This window comes from Crocodylus siamensis, chromosome 1 (assembly GCF_052110815.1).
Source record: "Crocodylus siamensis isolate JL-2025a chromosome 1, ASM5211081v1, whole genome shotgun sequence".
NCBI lineage: Eukaryota > Metazoa > Chordata > Crocodylia > Crocodylidae > Crocodylus > Crocodylus siamensis.
Window position 1 is genome coordinate 142,268,796 of NC_143395.1, and position 19,619 is coordinate 142,288,414.

Here is a 19,619-nt window from a genome sequence, read left to right on the forward strand (position 1 = left end):
TTGTGCCCATGGGAGATACCTCCTTGGTGTCATAGGTGATTGGTAGGGGATGCACAGGGGTGCACATGCCCCCATTGATGGCTGAGACTGATGCTGTCAGCAGGGCTGGTGCCTGCCTCCCCTGGCAGGGCTGCTGCCATCGAAGGCTTCTGTGGGTGACCCCCCCCAATTTCAGGAGGCACTAGTAGCTCATTATTCCCTTGCTGATCAGATCCTCCCTCCAAATGGCAGAGGGGCCTAAACAGCACCTGGAAGAGGGTCCTGTTTCCCACCTTCTGCTCATTAGCAACAACTGTAACATGCCTCCCAGCCAGGGTTGGGCGTGCACATGAATAACTTTCAAATACAAGGTCTCTGGTCTTCTAGGCTGCTTCTACATGTGGTGGGGGTTTAGTCCCCTAAATTTAAACTGTGGGGGTTTTAATTGTGATGATTTAAAAACCCATCATTTCAAATTAGGGGCTTCTGTCACCGTTATGGTGAAGGGCCTGATTCCTTCTCGCTCTGCCCCCCTCCCCCCCCCCCGGTGGAGCCTGCCTGCATCTCCCATGGCCAGGGGGACAAGCTGCTGGTAGACCAAGTGGCTCCAGAGCTTCAGGGGGACCCCAGTCTTTCCCTCCATGGTTGCAGGCCTTCCTTCCCTGGGGCTACCTAGGTGGGATGTTAGCAGGCAGGTGCTGCCTGGACGGTGCCACCTCCATAGAGGAAAAAGTACGGAGCCCACCGGCAGCTCGCCCCCAGCAGCCGCAGGAGAGGCAAGCAGGCCCTACGGGGAGAAAAAAAGGATCAGGCCCTTTGCTGCTCTTCCCCCCCCACCCCCAGTGGAGCCCGTTTGTGCAAGCTGCTGCCAGGCTGTGCAACCCCTGAGCTGCAGGGAGGGCCTGATGCTTCCCCTGGCCAGGCAGGGTGCTAGCTGCACAGGTGCTGCCTCAGTTTGCAGGCAGTACCCACCAGATCAAGCTCTTCCTTGAGCCTGTGCAGGGAGCAGTGCCCAGCTGGCTTCCAGCATGCAGGGTTGGGGAAGAGTTGGATGTGGCAGGTGCTGCCTGCGAGCTGGGGCAGCCCCTGCGCAGCTAACACCCCGCCTGGGCGGAGGGAAGGGGTGGGGGGAGGGGGGAATACTGGCAAAGGGTCTGATCTTCTTCTATGTCCCAAGGGGCCTACCTGTCTCTCCCATGGCAAGCTGCCAGTGGGCCCTGAGCTCCGGGGGTGGGGCTCAGACCTTCCCTCCATGGCAGCGGGGCCACTCGGCCAGGCAGGTGCTGGCCCAGCTTGTAGGCAGCACCCAGCCCAATCCAGGTGCTCCCTGACCTGAGCTGGGGCAGCACCCACCCTCTAGCAGCTTGCCCAGGGGGCCCTGCTGCCACAGAAGGAAGGACTTGGGCCCCCCATAGGTCAGGGACTGCTCAGCCCACCAGCAGCTTGAGCACACGGGAAACAAAGTCGGGGTCTATTGGGGGCAGGGAGGGAGAATTAGGCTCCTCACTGCTTCTGCCTTCAGCCTACCTCTCCCGTGGTGGGAGGGGCAAGCTTTCAAAGGCTGCAATGTTATAAATAGCTACATTGCAAACTAAACTATATGCAGATGTATTTTAGTTTGCAACATAGCAAACTCATTTAATTTGTAAAAAAAAACAAAAACAAACCAAACAAAACCCTGCACGTGTACAGTGTGATGCAGTTAGTGCAGAGGAGAGCCACGTGCATGATCAGAAGTCAGGAAAACAGGCCTGATGATGAGAAGCTGAGAGTTATGGGGCTCTTCAGCTTGGAAAAGCACAGGCTCAGGGGGGGACCTGGTGGCTGCCTATAAGTACATAAGGGGTGTACATCAGGATCTGGGGGAATGTCTGTTCATCAGAGCGCCCCATGGAATGACGAGGTCGAACGGTCACAAACTCCTGCAAGACCATTTCAGGCTGGACGTAAGGAAGAACTTTACTGTCCGAGCCCCCAAGGCCTGGAATAGACTGCCTCTAGAGGTGTTGCAAGCACCTGCTCTGGACTCCTTCAAGAGACATTTGGATGCTTATCTTACTGGGATCCTTTGACCCAGCTGACTTCCTGCCCCTGAGGCAGGGGGCTGGACTTGATGATCTTCCGAGGTCCCTTCCAGCCGTAGTGTCTATGAAACTATTAAATTGAATTGCAGAAATGGCCAATTTTCATCACTTGTACAAGCGTCCCTAGAAATTAAGTTTTCATGCTGTGTGGGTCACAGTGCAGATCACAGTCTGACAGGCATTTTGGCATCATGTTACAGGGCTTTATGTCCAGATGATGACACATGGTATTACCAAAGCACTCTGCTTCAACATGCAGGGGCATATTTCTGTCCTGTGCAGGGAGTCGGGCAGTCCCTAGAATTGGTGCATCTATTGCCAAATTCATCTGTTGGCGCAAAAGGTTCACTCCCTTCAGAATATCTTAGTGACCAGTCTCATCAGATTAATTTCTTTATAGTCACCATGGGCTCACACTGCATCTCAACCCAAGGTTGTTATGGTATTTCACTTGAGTCAACAGATTTTATCTACAAGTCCTCTTCCCAGAATCTTACTTCCCAAGAACTGATGTATCACTCTGAAACAGATGCATTCTGAAGGACAGTAGAGTCTTGTCCTTTTACCTGCACACAACTAAATCTTCCCAGAGGTCCTCACAACTACTTGTTGCTGTAGTTGAGAGGCACAGACTTCTGTCCAAAGACTGTCTAAATCAGAGATGGGCAAAGTGGTGGATCTGGCTGGCAGCCAGACTCCATTTTTTAGCAGCCCCTGCCTGTGTTATTGCGACCAGTTTCCATGGAGACCCAGTAGTGGCGGACCTGTGGCCATGCAGGGCCAGGGCTTTCATGGAGACTGGCCCCAGCAGCGCTGGCAGGGTGTTGGGCTGGGAAGGGAGCTGCTCTGCATCCGGGGCTGGGTTCTTGCAGCGGTGACAATGTGGTCCAGAGCTGGGGCAAAACTGCAGTCTGCTGCCTGCGCACCCCTGCTTATGCTTGCCAGGAGTTTGGTCTTACAGTCAGCACAAAGAAGACAAATGCTGTGGGTCAGAAAGTTCATAATAAGTGAAAACATATTGGTTGTTGCAAGTAAATTTATGTACCTTGGCTCTGTTGTTACCAACAACCTGTCACTTGAGGCTAAACTGAATACCCCTATTGGCAAAGCAGCAGGTATCCTGAGCATGTTGAGTAAACAAGTAAGGATCAACAACAAGCTGATTGACGGGGTCAAAGTATATACCATGCTTGCATCATCGACGGTCTTTTGTATGGTAGCGAATCCTGGACTACGAATTCTATCCAGAAAAGCACCTCAGAAGTTTCTACTTACGTTGCCTTTGCCACGTTCTAGGACTCTGCTGGCAGGACAAAGTTGCTGATGCTGAGGTCCTGGAATGTGCCAATGTTCTGAGGATGCCTTTTCTTCCCTGTCAGCATCAGCTTCAATGGCTTGGTCGTATGCAGAGAATGGATGGTGGCTTTATACCTTAGGATCTTTTGTATGGAGAACTTCTTATAGGAAGAAGACCATGCAGGTGCCCGTATCTCTGTTTCAAAGGTGTTTGCAAGAGAGAGAGAGATGAAGGCAACGAACATTGAGTCAGGCAACCAGGAGGAGATTGGTAAGGATCAAGGCACTTGTAAACAGTTTGTTAAGCATAGAATGAAGGCTTTTGCGGCAAGAGGGGCCTAACTTGCAGGGGAAAGAAGAAGCTTCAAGAAGAACCCCACACCAGGTCCAGGACTGTTAGATACAAACTTCACACGTGATAAGTGCAAAAGGAACTACCATTCAAGGATTGGACTCTACAGTCACACTCACAGATTCAATATGCTGAGACCATGGTGCATTTCTGTTATCTCATGAGACAGATGCCTATACCATTATGGAGTCTTCCAGAGCAGAAGTTGTTTGGTAAAGGAGTCCTGCAATAATTTTGTTTCAAACTCCAGACTTCAGGTGAATTCACCCATGACAGTGTGTATCTAGCACTAGATGGTGAAAGAAGTTACTAGCCAGTAACTGGAGTTCTTTGAGCTCTTGTCTGCACACGTTGCACATCTTGCTCTCCTGTTCCTCTTTCTCAGAGTCTCTGGATTTTGTGGTTGAGCGGAAATAAAGGGGTAGGAACCAGTCATTAATGCATGAGGTGATGTAGGGTGCATACATGATGGAGTATTGTTAGGAATGCTTGAGGTACACATGTCAGGTATCCAGGTTGTAGCTGTATTGTACACATGGGTAACACATCTCAAAACTGTTTACTTGTTTAATTTTCCTTTGAACTCAAAAATCTGCTTCCTGCTCGTACCCTCTCACAAATTCAGTCTTTGACCTGACCTGCAAGCTTGGCTCTCTAGGACTTTGTTTTCATCCCAGCTCTGGTGCTAATATAATTTTTTTTTTATTCTCTCTTTCCAGGCCACAGAAACGGAAACCAAAGTTGCGGTGTGCACCAGGGCTTACCACCTCCTTGTGGAAAAAGTGGGCTTCAATCCAAATGATATAATATTTGACCCAAATATTCTGACTGTAGGTACTGGAATGGAAGAACACAACCTGTATGCAGTTAACTTTATGAAGGCAACAAAAACCATAAAAGTGAGGTTTTTTGGTAACTTTCATTTTATTTATCAGAATTCCTTTAAAAATCCCCAGTGCTCCAAAAGAATTGATGGCCGAAATTAATTCACAAAGATAGCTATTTTTGTGAACTGTATAAGTTTCTCAACATTGCTGTGTTTCCAGTAGAACAAAATTATACAGTGCTCTAAGTATAGCCCAGTCCATTAACTGTACTGTAAATATACTTACGTTAATTAAATTGGGCAACAACCACATTCAGTGGTTGTGGCCAAAAGACCTCTCTCAAGACATGTGAATGCTGCCTCATTTAATTAATTTAAGTTCAATTATTGTGAATGGACTATATCCCTTCAAAGTCCGTTATAACTTATCTTTTTATTTAGTTAAAGTGCATTGGCTGGGAAGTACAGTAATGAAGGGCATTGCTTGGATACAGCCACGCTACCCATTCTGCCTTTTATATTTAAAGGGGTAACATGGTGGGTCCACTTATTGCCAGTCCAAACAACTTGAGGAAGCGGGTACACAGAAAGCTACCCAATCTCCACCATGTATCTGAAGGACCAGCAGATTTGGGGAATGTAGACTGGCTTAGTGCTTTGTGAGAAATCTCCAACCCTGTGCGTATAGACGCAGTGCAAACAAAACCAAGCTGCATATGGTAGTAGTGAGCATGGAAGAACTGTTCCAAGCCTTGTTATAGGGAAGTGGACTGGGACTGTTTCTTATCCTAGTGGGGGGTCTGTTACAGAGGAATGGACCAATAAGCTGCTCTCTGAAAGGGAGGCAAATCAAATGAAATTAGTGGTAGGACATCAGACCTGGGCAGCTGAGGTGCTGGAGAGGCAGTGCCTCGCATTGATTCCTGTAAGAGCAATAAAAGGATGTTAGAACATTTTGTAGTCTTGAAAGATTTGGTAGCTAATAGGAGTGTCTGACAGAAGAGAGATTTTTGTGGAATTGCCTCTTCCTTAATACCCAAACTGCAGTTTTTGTCCAGAAAAGCAGTTTGTCTGAACAACTCTATCCCAAGCAGTAATCCCACTGGCAAGCATCCGGTGCAAAGATTTGGAGTGCTGAGAACTGCATGGGAATAACTGAGGTGGAGTCGGAGAAAGATCTTCCATTGTGTTCGTTACAAGCAGTGAATGGGACTTTTTGCACCTCGCAGGGCGTGTGTACACAAGGCGCTACTGTGTAGTAGCTCACTGTTACTGTGCAATAGCATGGCCTGGCACTAACCATGTGGCAACAATACTGCATAGTAGTAAAAAGCTACTGTTCAGCAGCATTGGGGGGAAAAAAAGCATGCAGTAATGGTACTGCGCTGTAACTGGTGTACCTGGTACTGCACAGTCATTTAGCACTTGCTTATACATGTGCTAAATGACTATGCAGTAACAAATGTGCAGTCCACCGCTCATGTAGATGCAGCCACTGTGTTCAATCTACCAGTTGTGGCTCTGTCTTCCCCGGATACCCTTCATGACACTTCTCTCCCATAGGTGAAGGCAGCAGAATCCTCATACAGAGTTTGGTGCTTTTCTGCTTCCCATTATCAAGCCTTCAGCTTTTCAGATGCTTTTAGCCCAATAATAATCCCTTCCCTCCAGCTCACAAATAGGATTTAGTTAGTATGTCCATGACCATGATGATTTAAGAGTCTTTGTAGCAAAAAAAAAGGGCTGGGGGGCAAATGTTGAATTGGGACTTTGCCAAAACATAGGATTGGCAGGCACCTTCTGAGTCTGAGACTAGCTCCCTGCTGTTGCAGGCCACTGTCTCATCTGTGTGGTAAACAGCTCAAACTCCATCTTAAGGTGTTTGCATGTTGGATCCTTCTTTACTGCATTTTAGCCAATTTATTTTTTCTCTCTCTTTTTTTTTATAAAGGAGAAGCTGTTAAACTTTTTTCAGAGTGTGAGCCCCATCTCAAAAGGCCAGTCATCTAGTGCTGCAGCTATGTTCCCATTTGCTTTAAAGTCTCCTTTTTCCAGTCACTCATTCACCGTAGCACCTGTCTTTTCGGAGACTTCTTTGGAAGCTTTGCCTAGGCTGACTCTGAGGCCCCCTCTACTCATTGCATGTATTATGTATGCAGTTGCCTGGTTAATTACACAATTAATTTAGACTGGCTACATGTGCATATTAACTTTGGCATCTTAAAAAAGGCCAACCAGCTATAAAGTTATTGCTGGAAAATATGTAATAACTTTTATAGCTGGTTTCTATCCAGCTTTAAATTACGCATGTAACCTGGCTCCTGTCAGCTGATTGGAACTCCCAGGTGTGGGGGCCCATGTATACCCCCGAGCCTGGGAGCTCCCAGCTGAGGGGGTTCCCAGATGTGGGAACTTGCTTCTTGCTGGTGCAGGGTGAAGCCAGGATTGGGTTCCTCATGCACCAGCAATGAAGTGCAATGGGGTTTAATTCAGGATCCCACAATCACATCTGCCATGCACGTGTGGCATGGAAGGAGGTGCGATTGTGTAGATTGCTCAGCTATTACATCCTGTTGTGCCTTTACCTGCATGTGTAGAAGGAGCCTTAGTTTCTTAACTGTGTGGAGGAGTCTGGTTAACTGTGAAAGTGACTTGAACCAATGAGAGAAACTGAATTATTGTTGTCCCATGAATTTCTGGCACTCAGCAACCCAAGTGCACAGTGCTTGGTGTATAATTTGTGCCCTCTCTTTGAAAACTGTTTTAGTAAATTTTGAGCTTGCTGAAGTTTTCATTCTGTTGCTAGGAAACGTTGCCAGGAGCCAGAGTTAGTGGAGGCCTTTCCAATCTGTCTTTCTCCTTTCGGGGGATGGATGCCATTCGAGAAGCAATGCATGGAGTTTTCCTTTATCATGCAATTAAGGTATGTGCTTTCTGTTGGTGTTACTTGTGCTCTGCAGTCTTGTGATCTTTTATTTATAAAAATCTGGGGGTTTCTTTCAGTATGGCATGGACATGGGAATAGTGAATGCAGGGAATCTTCCAGTATATGATGATATCCCTAAGGATCTTCTAACTTTGTGTGAAAATCTTATCTGGAATAAAGACCCAGATGGCACAGAGAAGCTATTGCATTATGCCCAGGTAACTTTTAATTTTCTGTCTTTTTTTTTTTTTTTTGTATACCAGTGAGATTGTGTTTCAGTTTATCTGGTGGTCAGTGCTTAAATGTCACAAACTACATAAAGTTTTCAAGGGCAATGAGGAAAAAACACCACTGTTGCTGCAAGCAGCCCAGTTATCAAAGGAAACCAAAAAAAGCAAGCCAGGCACCCCAATGAATTGCATCCATATTACATCATATCCTGAAGGTCCACAAAACTGTCCTTCCAGCTGCTAAGGAGAGTTTGTTGCAAAAGCACCTTCTAAAGGAATCTTGCTGCAAAATTATACTGTAGTTTGGGGGAGGGAGGGGAGGATGCAGCATGCAGTTGAATGGGGCAGGGAGAGAGAAGCAACTGCAATCTCTTGTATGATTATCTGATAATGCGCTGTTATCAAACTATGAAATCTTGACCTCACTGAAAATCATCAGGAATTTTGCCATTTGTTTCTATGCCCACACAGTCCATCTTTTATTTAGGTTCCTTTACAATTGCCACCCATCATCAGAGCATCTCACAAATACTACCTGCTACATGAAGAGGGCAGGTTTGGTTGTGCCAACAGCAGAAAGTTTTTTTGCGGGGGGAAAGGTAACATCTTATATCTGCTGAAAGGAGCGCCTTTTGTTAAAGCACTAGAATTAAATTCAGTCCTGGTAAGGAGAGTTTGTTGCAAAAGCACCTTCTAAAGGAATCTTGCTGCAAAATTATACTGTAGTTTGGGGGTACTTTAATATTTGTGGGTGGACCTGCCCCCTCTCTTTTATAAGGATAAGGGAGGGGGCAGGTCCACCCACAATTTGGCTGTGGTATTGAAGTGCATGTGTTCTTTATAGCCTATAAGCCATGCTGTAGTCATGCCTGCGTAAGAACAAGGGTAAAAAATCTAAAGCTAATAACAGGCAAACCTTTTTATTTCCACATTATCCCTTGTCTTTGCTTTCTGTGAGACAGAAAGTAAACTTTAGTTACATTCGTTCTGTGAACTTATTCTTCTAATATGAGTTCATTTATAATTTCCCTTTGCTATATAAGATAATTCAAATATTTACAGCATCTAGAATTTCGGAACCTAAAAATAAAAGCAAACGTGGATGTGAGTAAAAAGAGAAATAGTTGAAATGACAGATTCACAAAAGTATTTAGGATCATAAGATCTTAGGGGTCAAAAGAAAGCAGGGCTGAAAGGGTCATCTTGTCCAGCTTTCTGTTCCAGGTGGGAGTATCCCTGACTAAACCATCCTAGCCCACTGTATCTAAGCCTCTCCTGAAAGTTTCCAGGGATGAAGATTTCCACACCTTTTTTTTAGGTAGCCTGCTCCAGTGTTTGGACACCCTCATAATCAGGAAGTTCTTCCTAATCTCCAAGATACGTTTTTTCTTTGCTGTACCTTGAGTCCATTGCTCCTAATTCTGTCCCATAATGCCACAGAAAAAAAGCCCATCACCATCCTCTAATTGCCCTTCAGGTATTTGAAGGTGGTTATCAAATCCGTTCCCTCCCCCAACCCTTCCATCTTCTCTTCTCCAGATGAAATAATCCTAGTTATTTTAGGCGTCCTCCTCAGTATTGCCTAGTAATCAATTTGGTTGCTCTGCACTGGAATCTTTCCAAAATGTCCATATCCATCTTGAAGTATGAGGCCCAAAACTGGGACAAAGCATTGCAGATGAGGCCTCACCAGTGCTGAACAGGGTGGAAGATTCACTACTCTTGATTTCTAAGTGATACTTCTGTTACTACAACCCAGTTTGCTTTTGCTTTTTTGCATTTTTTGGTTCGTATTCATCTTTAACCTCCAGGTCCTTCTTTGCAGTACTGCAGCCTTTCTCCATGAAATTATTCCATCCCAAATGCAGGACTTTGCATTTGACCTTGCTGAATTTTATCTGATTGACTGCAGATTGATTGATTCCATTTTTCCAGTCTAGGTTCCTAAAAAATACAAATAGCTGCCAGATAGGACTTTCAAAAACTTCTGGGTGAATTCAAATCCTAAATACACTTATAAATCAACCCTGAGTTTTCTGTATCAGGTAGGTTAAAAGTCACCTTGATTTAAGATCTTCCTTAATTTTTTTTAAAGGCAATTGATAGGCTGCTTAAATATATTTATACAACCCTGGAGATGGATTGCTTAGGCTGTTCTTGTGCAGGAAGATGATTTTGAATACCAACAGGGCATGAAAAGTAGAAACATGAATGGGTAAAACAAATATTTTCATTATTTCTTAAAATGTACAGGAAGTCATTGCTGTTACTTTATTGCCTACCTTCTTCTCCAGTTGGCTGCCTTACTGTAGTCCTATCCTAGTCTCTAAAAGAGAAAGCATCTACTTATCCCAAATCTCTTTAAAACCTGTACTAAAACTCAGCATAATATTTTAGCAAATTGTCTGTAGAAAATCCATGTGTCCTTCATTGGAGACAGGATTTGTGAGTTGGGTTTTCTGTATGGATGTCTTGCTAAAGCTTTGTATTATGCATGATTAAAAGTTAGACACATCCAGGCAAATTCTGGGAGATTTTGCTGAAGCCTTGTATTCATCTTTTGTAGTACATAAGGTTTTGTCCAGGACCTTTTCACTATGGCCAATTTTGCCTATCAAGTTGCTTATATAAATGTAGGTTTTTCTTTTTTCCACTGATTTGGTTCCGTGCATTAAATGTTTTGATTTCTGTTCTATTGGCTGTTTTTTATTTTTTGTAACTATGGGGTGCTGTATCCAGCAGTCCACATATTTTCTTAATTGTGGTGTAAGAATATATGCAGTTGTATCTAATAATCCGATTAGTAAAGAAACTGCCATACTGAATCTGATGGATAGTCCATCTGGTGCATCCTGCCTCCATTACTGCTCCAAAATGGGGCCCCTTACCCATTTCCCTGGATATCCCCGGGCAGCTGTAAAGTACCTTGCCAGTTGACAAATGCAGAGAAAAGAAGGCCCTCTTACTTGTTGCCTTAATGGGTGCTTGTGAGTAAAGTGATGGTCACATTGAAGTTGTTGGGAATTTTTGCCATTGACTTCGGTGGAGTCAGGGTTTTATTTTTGCTGTCTGGAATCATAGAATCATAAAAACGTAGGTCTGAAAGACACCTTCAGAAGTTATCTAGTCCACCTCCCTGCCCGAGGCAGGATTATCTCCATCCAAACTATCCTGTACAAATCTATGATCTAACCTACAGTCAACCTGAACACACCTCTAACTCGTAACAATCTAACCTGCCACAGGTAAAGCAGGGGGAACCACGATGAGGGCAACTTTTCTCTGTCAGATTACACCACAGAAACAGTCTGCCAAAACCAAACCAACAATGAGAGAGACTGAATCCTTAACTGTGCACCTGGATGGTAGAAGTTTGGGTGCTTTTGAATACTAACCCTGCTAGTAGAGTAAAGCCTGAAAATGCCTTTGAACAGGGCGAGTGAAACAGCCCATTGTGTACATGTGCTCTTCTGAGGACGTGAAACATCTCGGCTTGAAATAGTTCTGGAAGCCCTTGGCTTCAAAAGCCATCTGGAACGTGACATAACATAAACTGTAGCCCAGCAGGAACTGAACCAATGCCAAATTAATTAGTTAGGATTTTAAAATGTCATGGCACTCTGCTGGCCGAGAATTAATTTAAGTTACATTCCCAGAAGTAACTCCCGCACCAAAGATTAGTGCTTTCAGCATGTCTTGGTAAAGCAAGTGTTGTTAGAAGTCTTTCCTGTTTCCTTTGTCTACATTTTCATTATATCATTAACTCCTCAGGTCAGGGACCTATCGATTCTGCTGGTACGTACAATGTCATGCATGCTGCACTGGGTAAATAAGAAGTAAAGTTTTAAATTTTAATATCAATGGGCATGTCTACACATGCCTATTGATGTGAAGCGAGAAACCCCAGAGCTTATTGCCCTGGAGTTTATTGCTCTGGGCACGCCATTTAAATGTGCACTTAGGAGTGCACTGCACTGAGTTGCATCAGAGCACCCCCCAGCTGGTAGGGGACCCAGGGGGTCAGCCTGCCAGCTTGGGGGTGCTCTGACCTGATTTTAAGTGTGGGATGGAGGGGCTGGCTGGCGCATAAAGGCGTTTGTGTGGGGCTAGCTGGAAGGCAGCTCCGACACTGAAGCACCCTCATGACCCTGCCAGACAGGTCAGCATTTACACGTGTGCTGCTGCACATAAAAAAACTGCAGCAGGTATGATTCTGCTGCAGAGTTAATTCATTTCCTGTGCCTTAATAGGGCTGCATGTGTAGACACCAGGATGTTTACTGTGGAGCTAATTGGGCAGTTCCACAGTAAATGTCTCATGTAGATATACCCGATATAATGTAAAATTCATGTGTGATGCATGTACAAATGCAGTTCTTATTTTTATTCTTAAAGATATAAAACCCCAAATTCTGATATTGTTATTGGTCCTGCCAAACACCCAGGAATTTCAGTGCTCACTCACTTGCTTGCTTCCTCTTTCAGACTCACACCCAAGGAGGAAAGAAGGTGGTACAGACTGATGAATGGCGAAATAGCCTGGTGGAAGAAAGGCTAGAGTATGCACTTATCAAGGTAGCTTGCTATAATAAACTTCCTTGCCTAATCAAAGCATGCAGCATGAAGGGTTTGTTATTGTTACAAAGATTGCAATGCAGCCATTAAAAGCTTTTAATCAAAGAAGTCATAAACTGCTGTACCTGGTACTACTGGTAACACTTTTTTAAATCATTGAAACAAAGAGAAATGTGATAACAGTACTTCACCACTGACTTCTTTTGTATTGTACGTAGCCAGGGTCAGTAGAATTTTAGATTGGTCAGTCTCACATGGCTTGGGCTGCTTGCTGATCCATTTCACTTTCCATTAACAGGAGGATAAGATGGTTGAGTTACGAATATGAGGGGAAAAATTTCATTCAGACTTCCTCCATTCAAACTTTAGGAATATCTGCTGCTGGTGGAGACTTCTAGCAGGCCAGGTTTTATGCGAATTTACAATTGGTAAATGTGCAGCTATATAAACATTGCTCTAGACAACTGATCTATTTGTACTGTTGTTGTGCTTATTGTTAAGTAAAAGATTTTTGAGGTGTAGGGAAACAGATATATAATATAATAGAAAACATAAGGAAAAGTTGTGTGTGGGGATTTTTTTTTGTTTTTATTTTGTTTGGGTTTGTTTGGGGTTTTTTTAGGGCATTGAAAAATATGTTATTGAGGACGTAGAAGAGGCGAGGTTAAACCGTGAAAAATACCCCAGACCTCTGAATATAATTGAAGGACCTCTGATGAATGGCATGCAAGTTGTTGGTGATCTCTTTGGTGCTGGAAAGATGTTTCTGCCTCAGGTAAAAAGGGGAATAATTTCTTTGTGTCCCACTTCCTCACACCTAGCCCATCTATCTCTCTGGTTATGCCAAGGGCAGGCAAAATATGGCCTGCCAGGCAATTTTCATCCAGCCTAAAAGTGCCCACCAATTAATTGTACTCCGCCAAACCTGTGTGCTTCTCTCCCACCCTCCTGCACAGGATGACCCTGGCCAGCATGCACAAGTTCTGGGTGGAGCTGCTGCCCCCATGGCTGCAGCTGCCAGGGGAGCTGCACATGGTGGCAGGGAGCAGGGCCAAGCCACCAGCTCCATCACACAGGGCTTCCCCCCTTCGTGGTGTGCAAATAAAATGTATAAAATAAATGCAGAGTATAAAATTTTATTTTTAATGAATTTTTTATTGAAGTTTCTGATCTTAGAAAGTGCTTGCACTGCCCTCTTTTTCTTCTGTGGTCCTTAAACATACCTTTCATGGTCAGACCTGAAGATCCTGGTTCTGCAGTGAGATCTGTATGAACAGAACCCCATTGAACTTGATGGGTCTGGGAACTAACGCTACAGAGTTCGCTAACAGACTGGGATCTTTGGAAATACTTGGTTTGATTTGCTTGTTTTCTCTGACTGGGAATAAAATAATCAGTCATTGAAAGGCTGTTACTGTTTCTCTGTGTCTGACAATTTTTTTTTCCTTTTTGTCAATTCAGGTGATAAAATCTGCTCGAGTTATGAAGAAGGCAGTGGGCTACCTCATTCCTTACATGGAAAAGGAAAGAGAGGAAATGAGAGCTAAATCTGGCAATATAGAAGAAGAGGCAAGTTGTGCTTTTCCACCCTAAAACTCTATCTCTCTTTAAGCTAGCGTTCATTGAAACTAGCCTATAGAGTTGTTTCCAGACAATGTCCCTGAGGAGGAGCCTAAAATCTGGACCAGAGAAATCAAGGCTTATGATTGTCAGCATAATTGCAAGTGGATATAAGATGAACAATAACTTTTAGTGGAATCATCAGGCGGCTTCCTGATGGCAAGTACCAGCACTTTGGTTGGTCTGCAACTTTTGAAGTTTTTAATATGAACCTTATGATATGCAAACTTACGTTATAAGAAATCCTGTGGAGCTCTAGTTAGGCTTTGTGATGCACTGAACCTAAATTCTGTGCCAAAGTCTCCAGTTTCAGCAGTTTTCAGATGTTGTGGCAAATAGACCCAGCAATATAATATAGAAGCCTCCAGCCTTACTTCTCTAGGAAACCTCATTGGGTCATCTGCTCTATCCTTTGGCACTAAGGCAGAACAAAATAAACCTAGATCACCCCAAATGATGTTCAGCCTCTTCCTAATACGTAACCAATATGTAATTTAATCTCCCTTGCTACAAATAAAATTTGTTGCTTCTTATGCTTTCCCTTGGTGGAGATGGTGAAGATCTTGCCATTCTCCTTGATAACAACTTTTTCAATAATTTGAATATCAGTGTCCTGTCCCACCCTCCTTTTATTTTCTCTTTTTTTTCTAAATTTTAAATTACACCCCCAGTGCCTTCAGCCTTTCTTCATGGGTCAGATTTTCTAACCTTGCTGTTCTCCTCTGGATTTCTTCCCCCCACCCTGTCGCCATTTGTCTGCATCTTTCTGACCCAGCACCCAGTCAGGTAAAATGATTCATTTGTGTCTTCCTTCTCTTAATATTTCCTGCAAAGAAATGTTTCCCCTCAACCCAGCATCATTTGTTTAATCGCATTTGATTCCCCCCGCCCCCAGCCATTTCCTTAGCGTAGTACTTGGCAGTTGTCTTCATTTAATTTCATCTTACTGGGTTTTTTGGGGTTTTTTTCAGACCGCTGCTCCAATTTATCTAGTTCCTTTCAAATTCTAATTCTGTTCTCCAAAATTCTTGTAATGTCTTCCACCCTGGGGTTGTTTGCAGGTTTTAAAAGTGTACTCTCTCTTCCTTCTTCCAAACCCTTAATATTTTCTTTAAGTGACACTGTCCAAGAGATCCTTAGATCCCACTTAATGTCTTCCTAGACAGTTAACCATTGGTAATTATTATTTAACAGTACCCCCTACCCCCACACCAGTTGTTTCAATCCTGAAGTTATTAAATTTGGTCCTTCTTTCCCTAGTTTACTAATGGCACTGTGTTTAAAAGCCTTACTGAAGTCAAGATATACCACTGCTTCCCCTTTTCACTAGGCCAGTTTTCCAGTCAATTTGCTTTGACATGATCTGTTGTTGACGCATCCGTATTAGCTATTACCAGGTTATTATCCACTATACTTTTATAAATTGACAATTTAACTTATTTATTCCAGTATACTTCCAGGTACAGAAGTTTGGTTGCCTGCTCTATAATTCCCCAGATACTCCTCTTAGAGACAGGTACTATGTTTGCCCTTTTCTAGTGCTCTGAGACCTTCCATTATGCTCCATAACTTCTTAAAGGTAATTGCTAGGTGCTTCAGAAATTGTAACAATATTTAAAGATTAATTTTTAAATATGAGATGGAACCCTTTAGTAGTAAATCTAATTTTTAAAAAATTTTCTTGGGCGTTCCTTAGTTGAACACATTCAAATTAATTTCATATTTCTGTACTACAGCCATCAAGGTAAATTACTCCAGAACTTGCTTTCATTTTTTCTCCATCCTGTGGAAACTTTAACTTAATGAGAAAAGGAGCATGCCCTATACTCCCTATGGTATGGGGAAAAGCACCCCCTTAGCTGCCTCTTGTAAATGTGCGTCTCTTCTCCCAGGGAAGTGATTCTGCAGTCTCTTTCCCTCCCTCTCTTCCCCGATTCCAGTGGTAAGATACATTTTTTTTTCTTCTGCTGCCTCCTGTCCTGAACCAACATCTGTCTGTTTTAAACTAACTGCACAAATGACTGCCTATTTAAGCTTCTTGGGCCTCATCTTATGTCCACTGGAGACTGTTGAGAATCGTTTCTATGGATTGGATCCTGTTCTCAGCCTTTTAAGGCTTTGGTGACATAGCTGTTTCTCACTGAAGAGAATAAGATGCAAAATAAGCACAGGCTGTCTGCAGAGATGTCAACTTTTGCAAACGTCATCCTGCTTTGATAGAGGTGTTAGACAAAGAATCAACTAGACTCAATGCTACCTTCTGCAGACTATATGAGGGGCTTGGTAAATACTGCTCCTTCTTGGAGGAGGGAAGAGAGGCTAGTAGTGTCTGGCCCTTAGAATAGCTGCTGACCCTCTGAAAGCACACTTGCACACCAGCAAGCTTTTATCCTGGGGCAGTGTAACCTTCAATGCCATTTCAGTCACAGACCTGCAGGGAATGCAGTCTCTTCACTTACATCTGAGGATGAATGACTGGTTGCAGACCTGGAACAGAATAAGAAAAGAACCAGTTGGGCCTGTGCCCAGAATCAGTATGCCAGCTCATTTAAAACAGATGAAATCATTGTGTTCTAAAATAAAATACAGCTACACTGAAGTATGTACTCTGGCCCATATTGCTTGCCGTCTGGCATAGACTTTTTTTTCTGTGTTCCACGCAATCTGTTGTTTTTTTTCCCTAGGGCATCCATTACCAGTTGAGTCAACAGTAGTTAGTAGACAATAGAAATTTACATACCAGTGTTTTGTTCTGTTTGATTCAATGGCATTTTAATTCTCGTGATTCCCCACAACATACGCTTTTCTGGTTTTCCTTGCCATCCAAATAGCACTTCCCTCTAACATGGCACCTCATGAACAAGTGTTTTCCAGTGTTCACTATCTGAAAATGGAAGTACTGGAGAGCTACTAGAAGATCTAGTCATTTTAGTAAACAGGGTTATCTCTGGGGATCCCTTTTTTTTTTTTTTTTAATTTAGTCAGTGTCAGGTGCCAGTAAAAGACTTGCTGTGACTGAGAACAGTACTGGCTGCTGAATGTGAGGGAGATGCATGGTGGTCTAACAAGCCTAGAAAAGAGAACACACTGCACAAGGACGAAACACAGTTTCTCTCTTCCTAGATATATAAAAGAGATAAAATACTCAATCAGAAATGAACCTTTTGGATTTCAGTATACAGGTATACCCAGGTTTCTTCTTGACTTTGCAAGTCTGTTACAGCAACCTGATCTTACCCATGACATGAAAGCAACCTGTCAGATTTTTGTCCCACTGGAGTTGAAGAAGTTCCACTGTGTCCACTATTAACAGTGCTCTTTGACCGGGATTGGGCAGCCTGGCATGTAGAAGCTAAGTTGACCAGACTTATGAAGGCAGTGAGCTACCTCATTCCTTACAAGTGAAACTTGTTCTTCAGTTGGCTTACTAGCAGTAATGGCTTTACGAATTATATTAGTAACCTCACTTATCATGATCATTTGTATAAAAAAAATAATGTAGTAGCTTCTGTGAACCAGAGCCATGGATTAGGATTCCACTGTTAAGAGCTGTACAAATGAGGTGAACTTTCATCATAATTTTAAAGATTGAGGTATTTTGTTTTGTTTTTTTCTTTTGCAGGACCCTTATCATGGCACAATAGTGCTTGCTACTGTAAAAGGAGATGTGCATGATATTGGCAAGAACATTGTGGGAGTGGTCCTAGGTTGCAATAATTTCAGGTAATGGGGCTAGTCATCACTTCCTGGTCTTTATCACAATATAATGTTCTCATCTGAATTGTGGTTGGATATTCCATGTTCAACCTTAGTAACTAAAGTTAAAATAGAGCATAAGCAAAGGCAGGATTGCTAATCCCAAGAATTAAAAAAACAAGCAGGGCCTTGTTTTAAAATGATGATTTGTTTTAAATCTTGGGTTATTTTAATTTGTCTTCTCTTGTTTTCACCTACTTCTCTTTCCCCCTCTTCGCTGCCCTCTGCTCAGTAACAAAAAGGGTGTGACATTTAGAGGTATATTTGTGTTCTGTCTCATTAGGCTGAGAACCTCAACTTATCGCATGATTCTAAAATCTGGAGCTTTAAGAAAATGTTAAATCTTGCAAAGTCTGTACCGATGGAAACTGGCAATCATGAAGGAAGGCACAGTTTTATCGTCCTGTAAACCTGCTTGGTCAGGAGACCTTTGGGTAGTGCACACAGTCAAACCTGGTTCAAATTTATACCCTACTTGCTTACACCTCCAAAATTTAGGATAAATTTTATTGTTTTTTGGCCTCTCTTTGGACGAGACTACAACCAGAAAGGAAAATGTTTAACAGAATAGGTTTCATTTAAAAGAGGTTACATTTCTGAAGTTGGGTAAAGCTGTTTTAATGCATATAACAGCATTTTCAATTACCTTCTTTCATGAACTTTCATTGATTACTTTGGGCTTTCTCATGCTTTATTTAGGCTGAACTACTTAGTGAACTGAAGTCAGTGTATTCTGTCACAATGAGTGGGAGTGATGCTGAATGAAGCCAGCAGGCTGAGGCAGCTGGCTAAAAAATAAGTGCTTACTTGTACAAATGCTTTGGTAATGGTTAGTAATAATGGGAATAGGACATTAGAGTATGACACAATTTAATGTTAGCAATTTTCTTTTTAATTTTCCCAAATGTGGTTTTGGTTTTGAAGCATTTAATAATGCACAGAAAAACTAAATGTGGATGTAATTATAAGCCTTGTTTAAGATGCATTTTGTACTGAAACTTTTGGTATTTACTGACAGCTCTGAGCCACTTTTCATCAGTTTCATTGATCTGTTTGTGTATTTGTATGTAAGCAATCATTAAGCAAGGGACACTCTTATATCTTGTGTCTTGTATGTTACTTTGATAGTGGGACTAGTACTGCATATAGGTTTCAAAGAGTCTTTTATAGTATGTATGTGAGTGCTCCATTCTAACTGAGTTACTGCTGCAGAATGGTTATTTTTTTTCTCTTTCTAATAGTTTTCTCCTTTTTATATTTTGCCTGGTGTGTAATGCTGGATGGGACTAAACTTATTCTTTATGCTGGTTAGCTTGATGATTAAATGTTAGCTCAGGAGCAGTTGCAAAAGACTAAAGGGTTGGTTCCTCACGATACAGATCCAGGGGAAGTATGTTGATGAGAAATGCAGCTTCTCTGCCTCTAGCTGCTGGAAAACAGGAGAAGTATTGTATTGTCCCATCGCCCTACTTCGGATCCATCTTTCATCCCTTATCTTTCTAGGATCCTATGACCCCTACTGACTTACTGTCCCTGGGGCAGGGGGCTGGACTTGAAGATCTTCCGAGTTCCCTTCCAGCCCTAATGTCTATGAAATCCCAGTCTGGTTAATTAGCAGACTATATATCTGAAATTTCTCTAGTTGTGTGAAAGTAATTAAGCTTTGTCTCTTGTTCTTGATTCAGAGCTGCTGTAGAAGGTGTAGGGTGCAGAGTACCTGGATGCTTTCCACTTTTCTGAGCCTTTATTTGGCTCCTTTCCCCACCCCTCATAAATAAGTCTGCCCTCTACTGCTGCATAGCTTCGTAAGAAGCCAGTAGTAATAGGGAACTGACATCATTCTTGTCATATTCATCGCTGCCAAGATTTTGAATGGCAACTGTGGAACTGACTGGAGACTTGTCAGCTTCACTCCTCTACTTAGCAAAGTTATGAGCAGTAGCAGAGAAACACTTGAGCTACCTGCCTGCAGACTC

At 43.0% G+C, this 19,619-nt stretch overlaps 1 protein-coding gene across 3 annotated transcripts in view; it reads left to right on the top strand.

The window, feature by feature from the left end:
- MTR (5-methyltetrahydrofolate-homocysteine methyltransferase) overlaps positions 1–19,619 on the top strand; it is a 78,415-nt gene that overhangs the window by 36,172 nt on the left and 22,624 nt on the right. For all 3 annotated transcript variants that reach the window (XM_090044745.1, XM_090044752.1, XM_090044761.1), the window contains exons 16-22: positions 4,431–4,610; positions 7,344–7,460; positions 7,541–7,681; positions 12,178–12,267; positions 12,890–13,042; positions 13,729–13,836; positions 17,510–17,610. In XM_090044745.1, the coding sequence (XP_089900871.1) occupies positions 4,431–4,610; positions 7,344–7,460; positions 7,541–7,681; positions 12,178–12,267; positions 12,890–13,042; positions 13,729–13,836; positions 17,510–17,610 (890 nt within the window). The remainder of the gene's footprint in view (positions 1–4,430; positions 4,611–7,343; positions 7,461–7,540; positions 7,682–12,177; positions 12,268–12,889; positions 13,043–13,728; positions 13,837–17,509; positions 17,611–19,619) is intronic.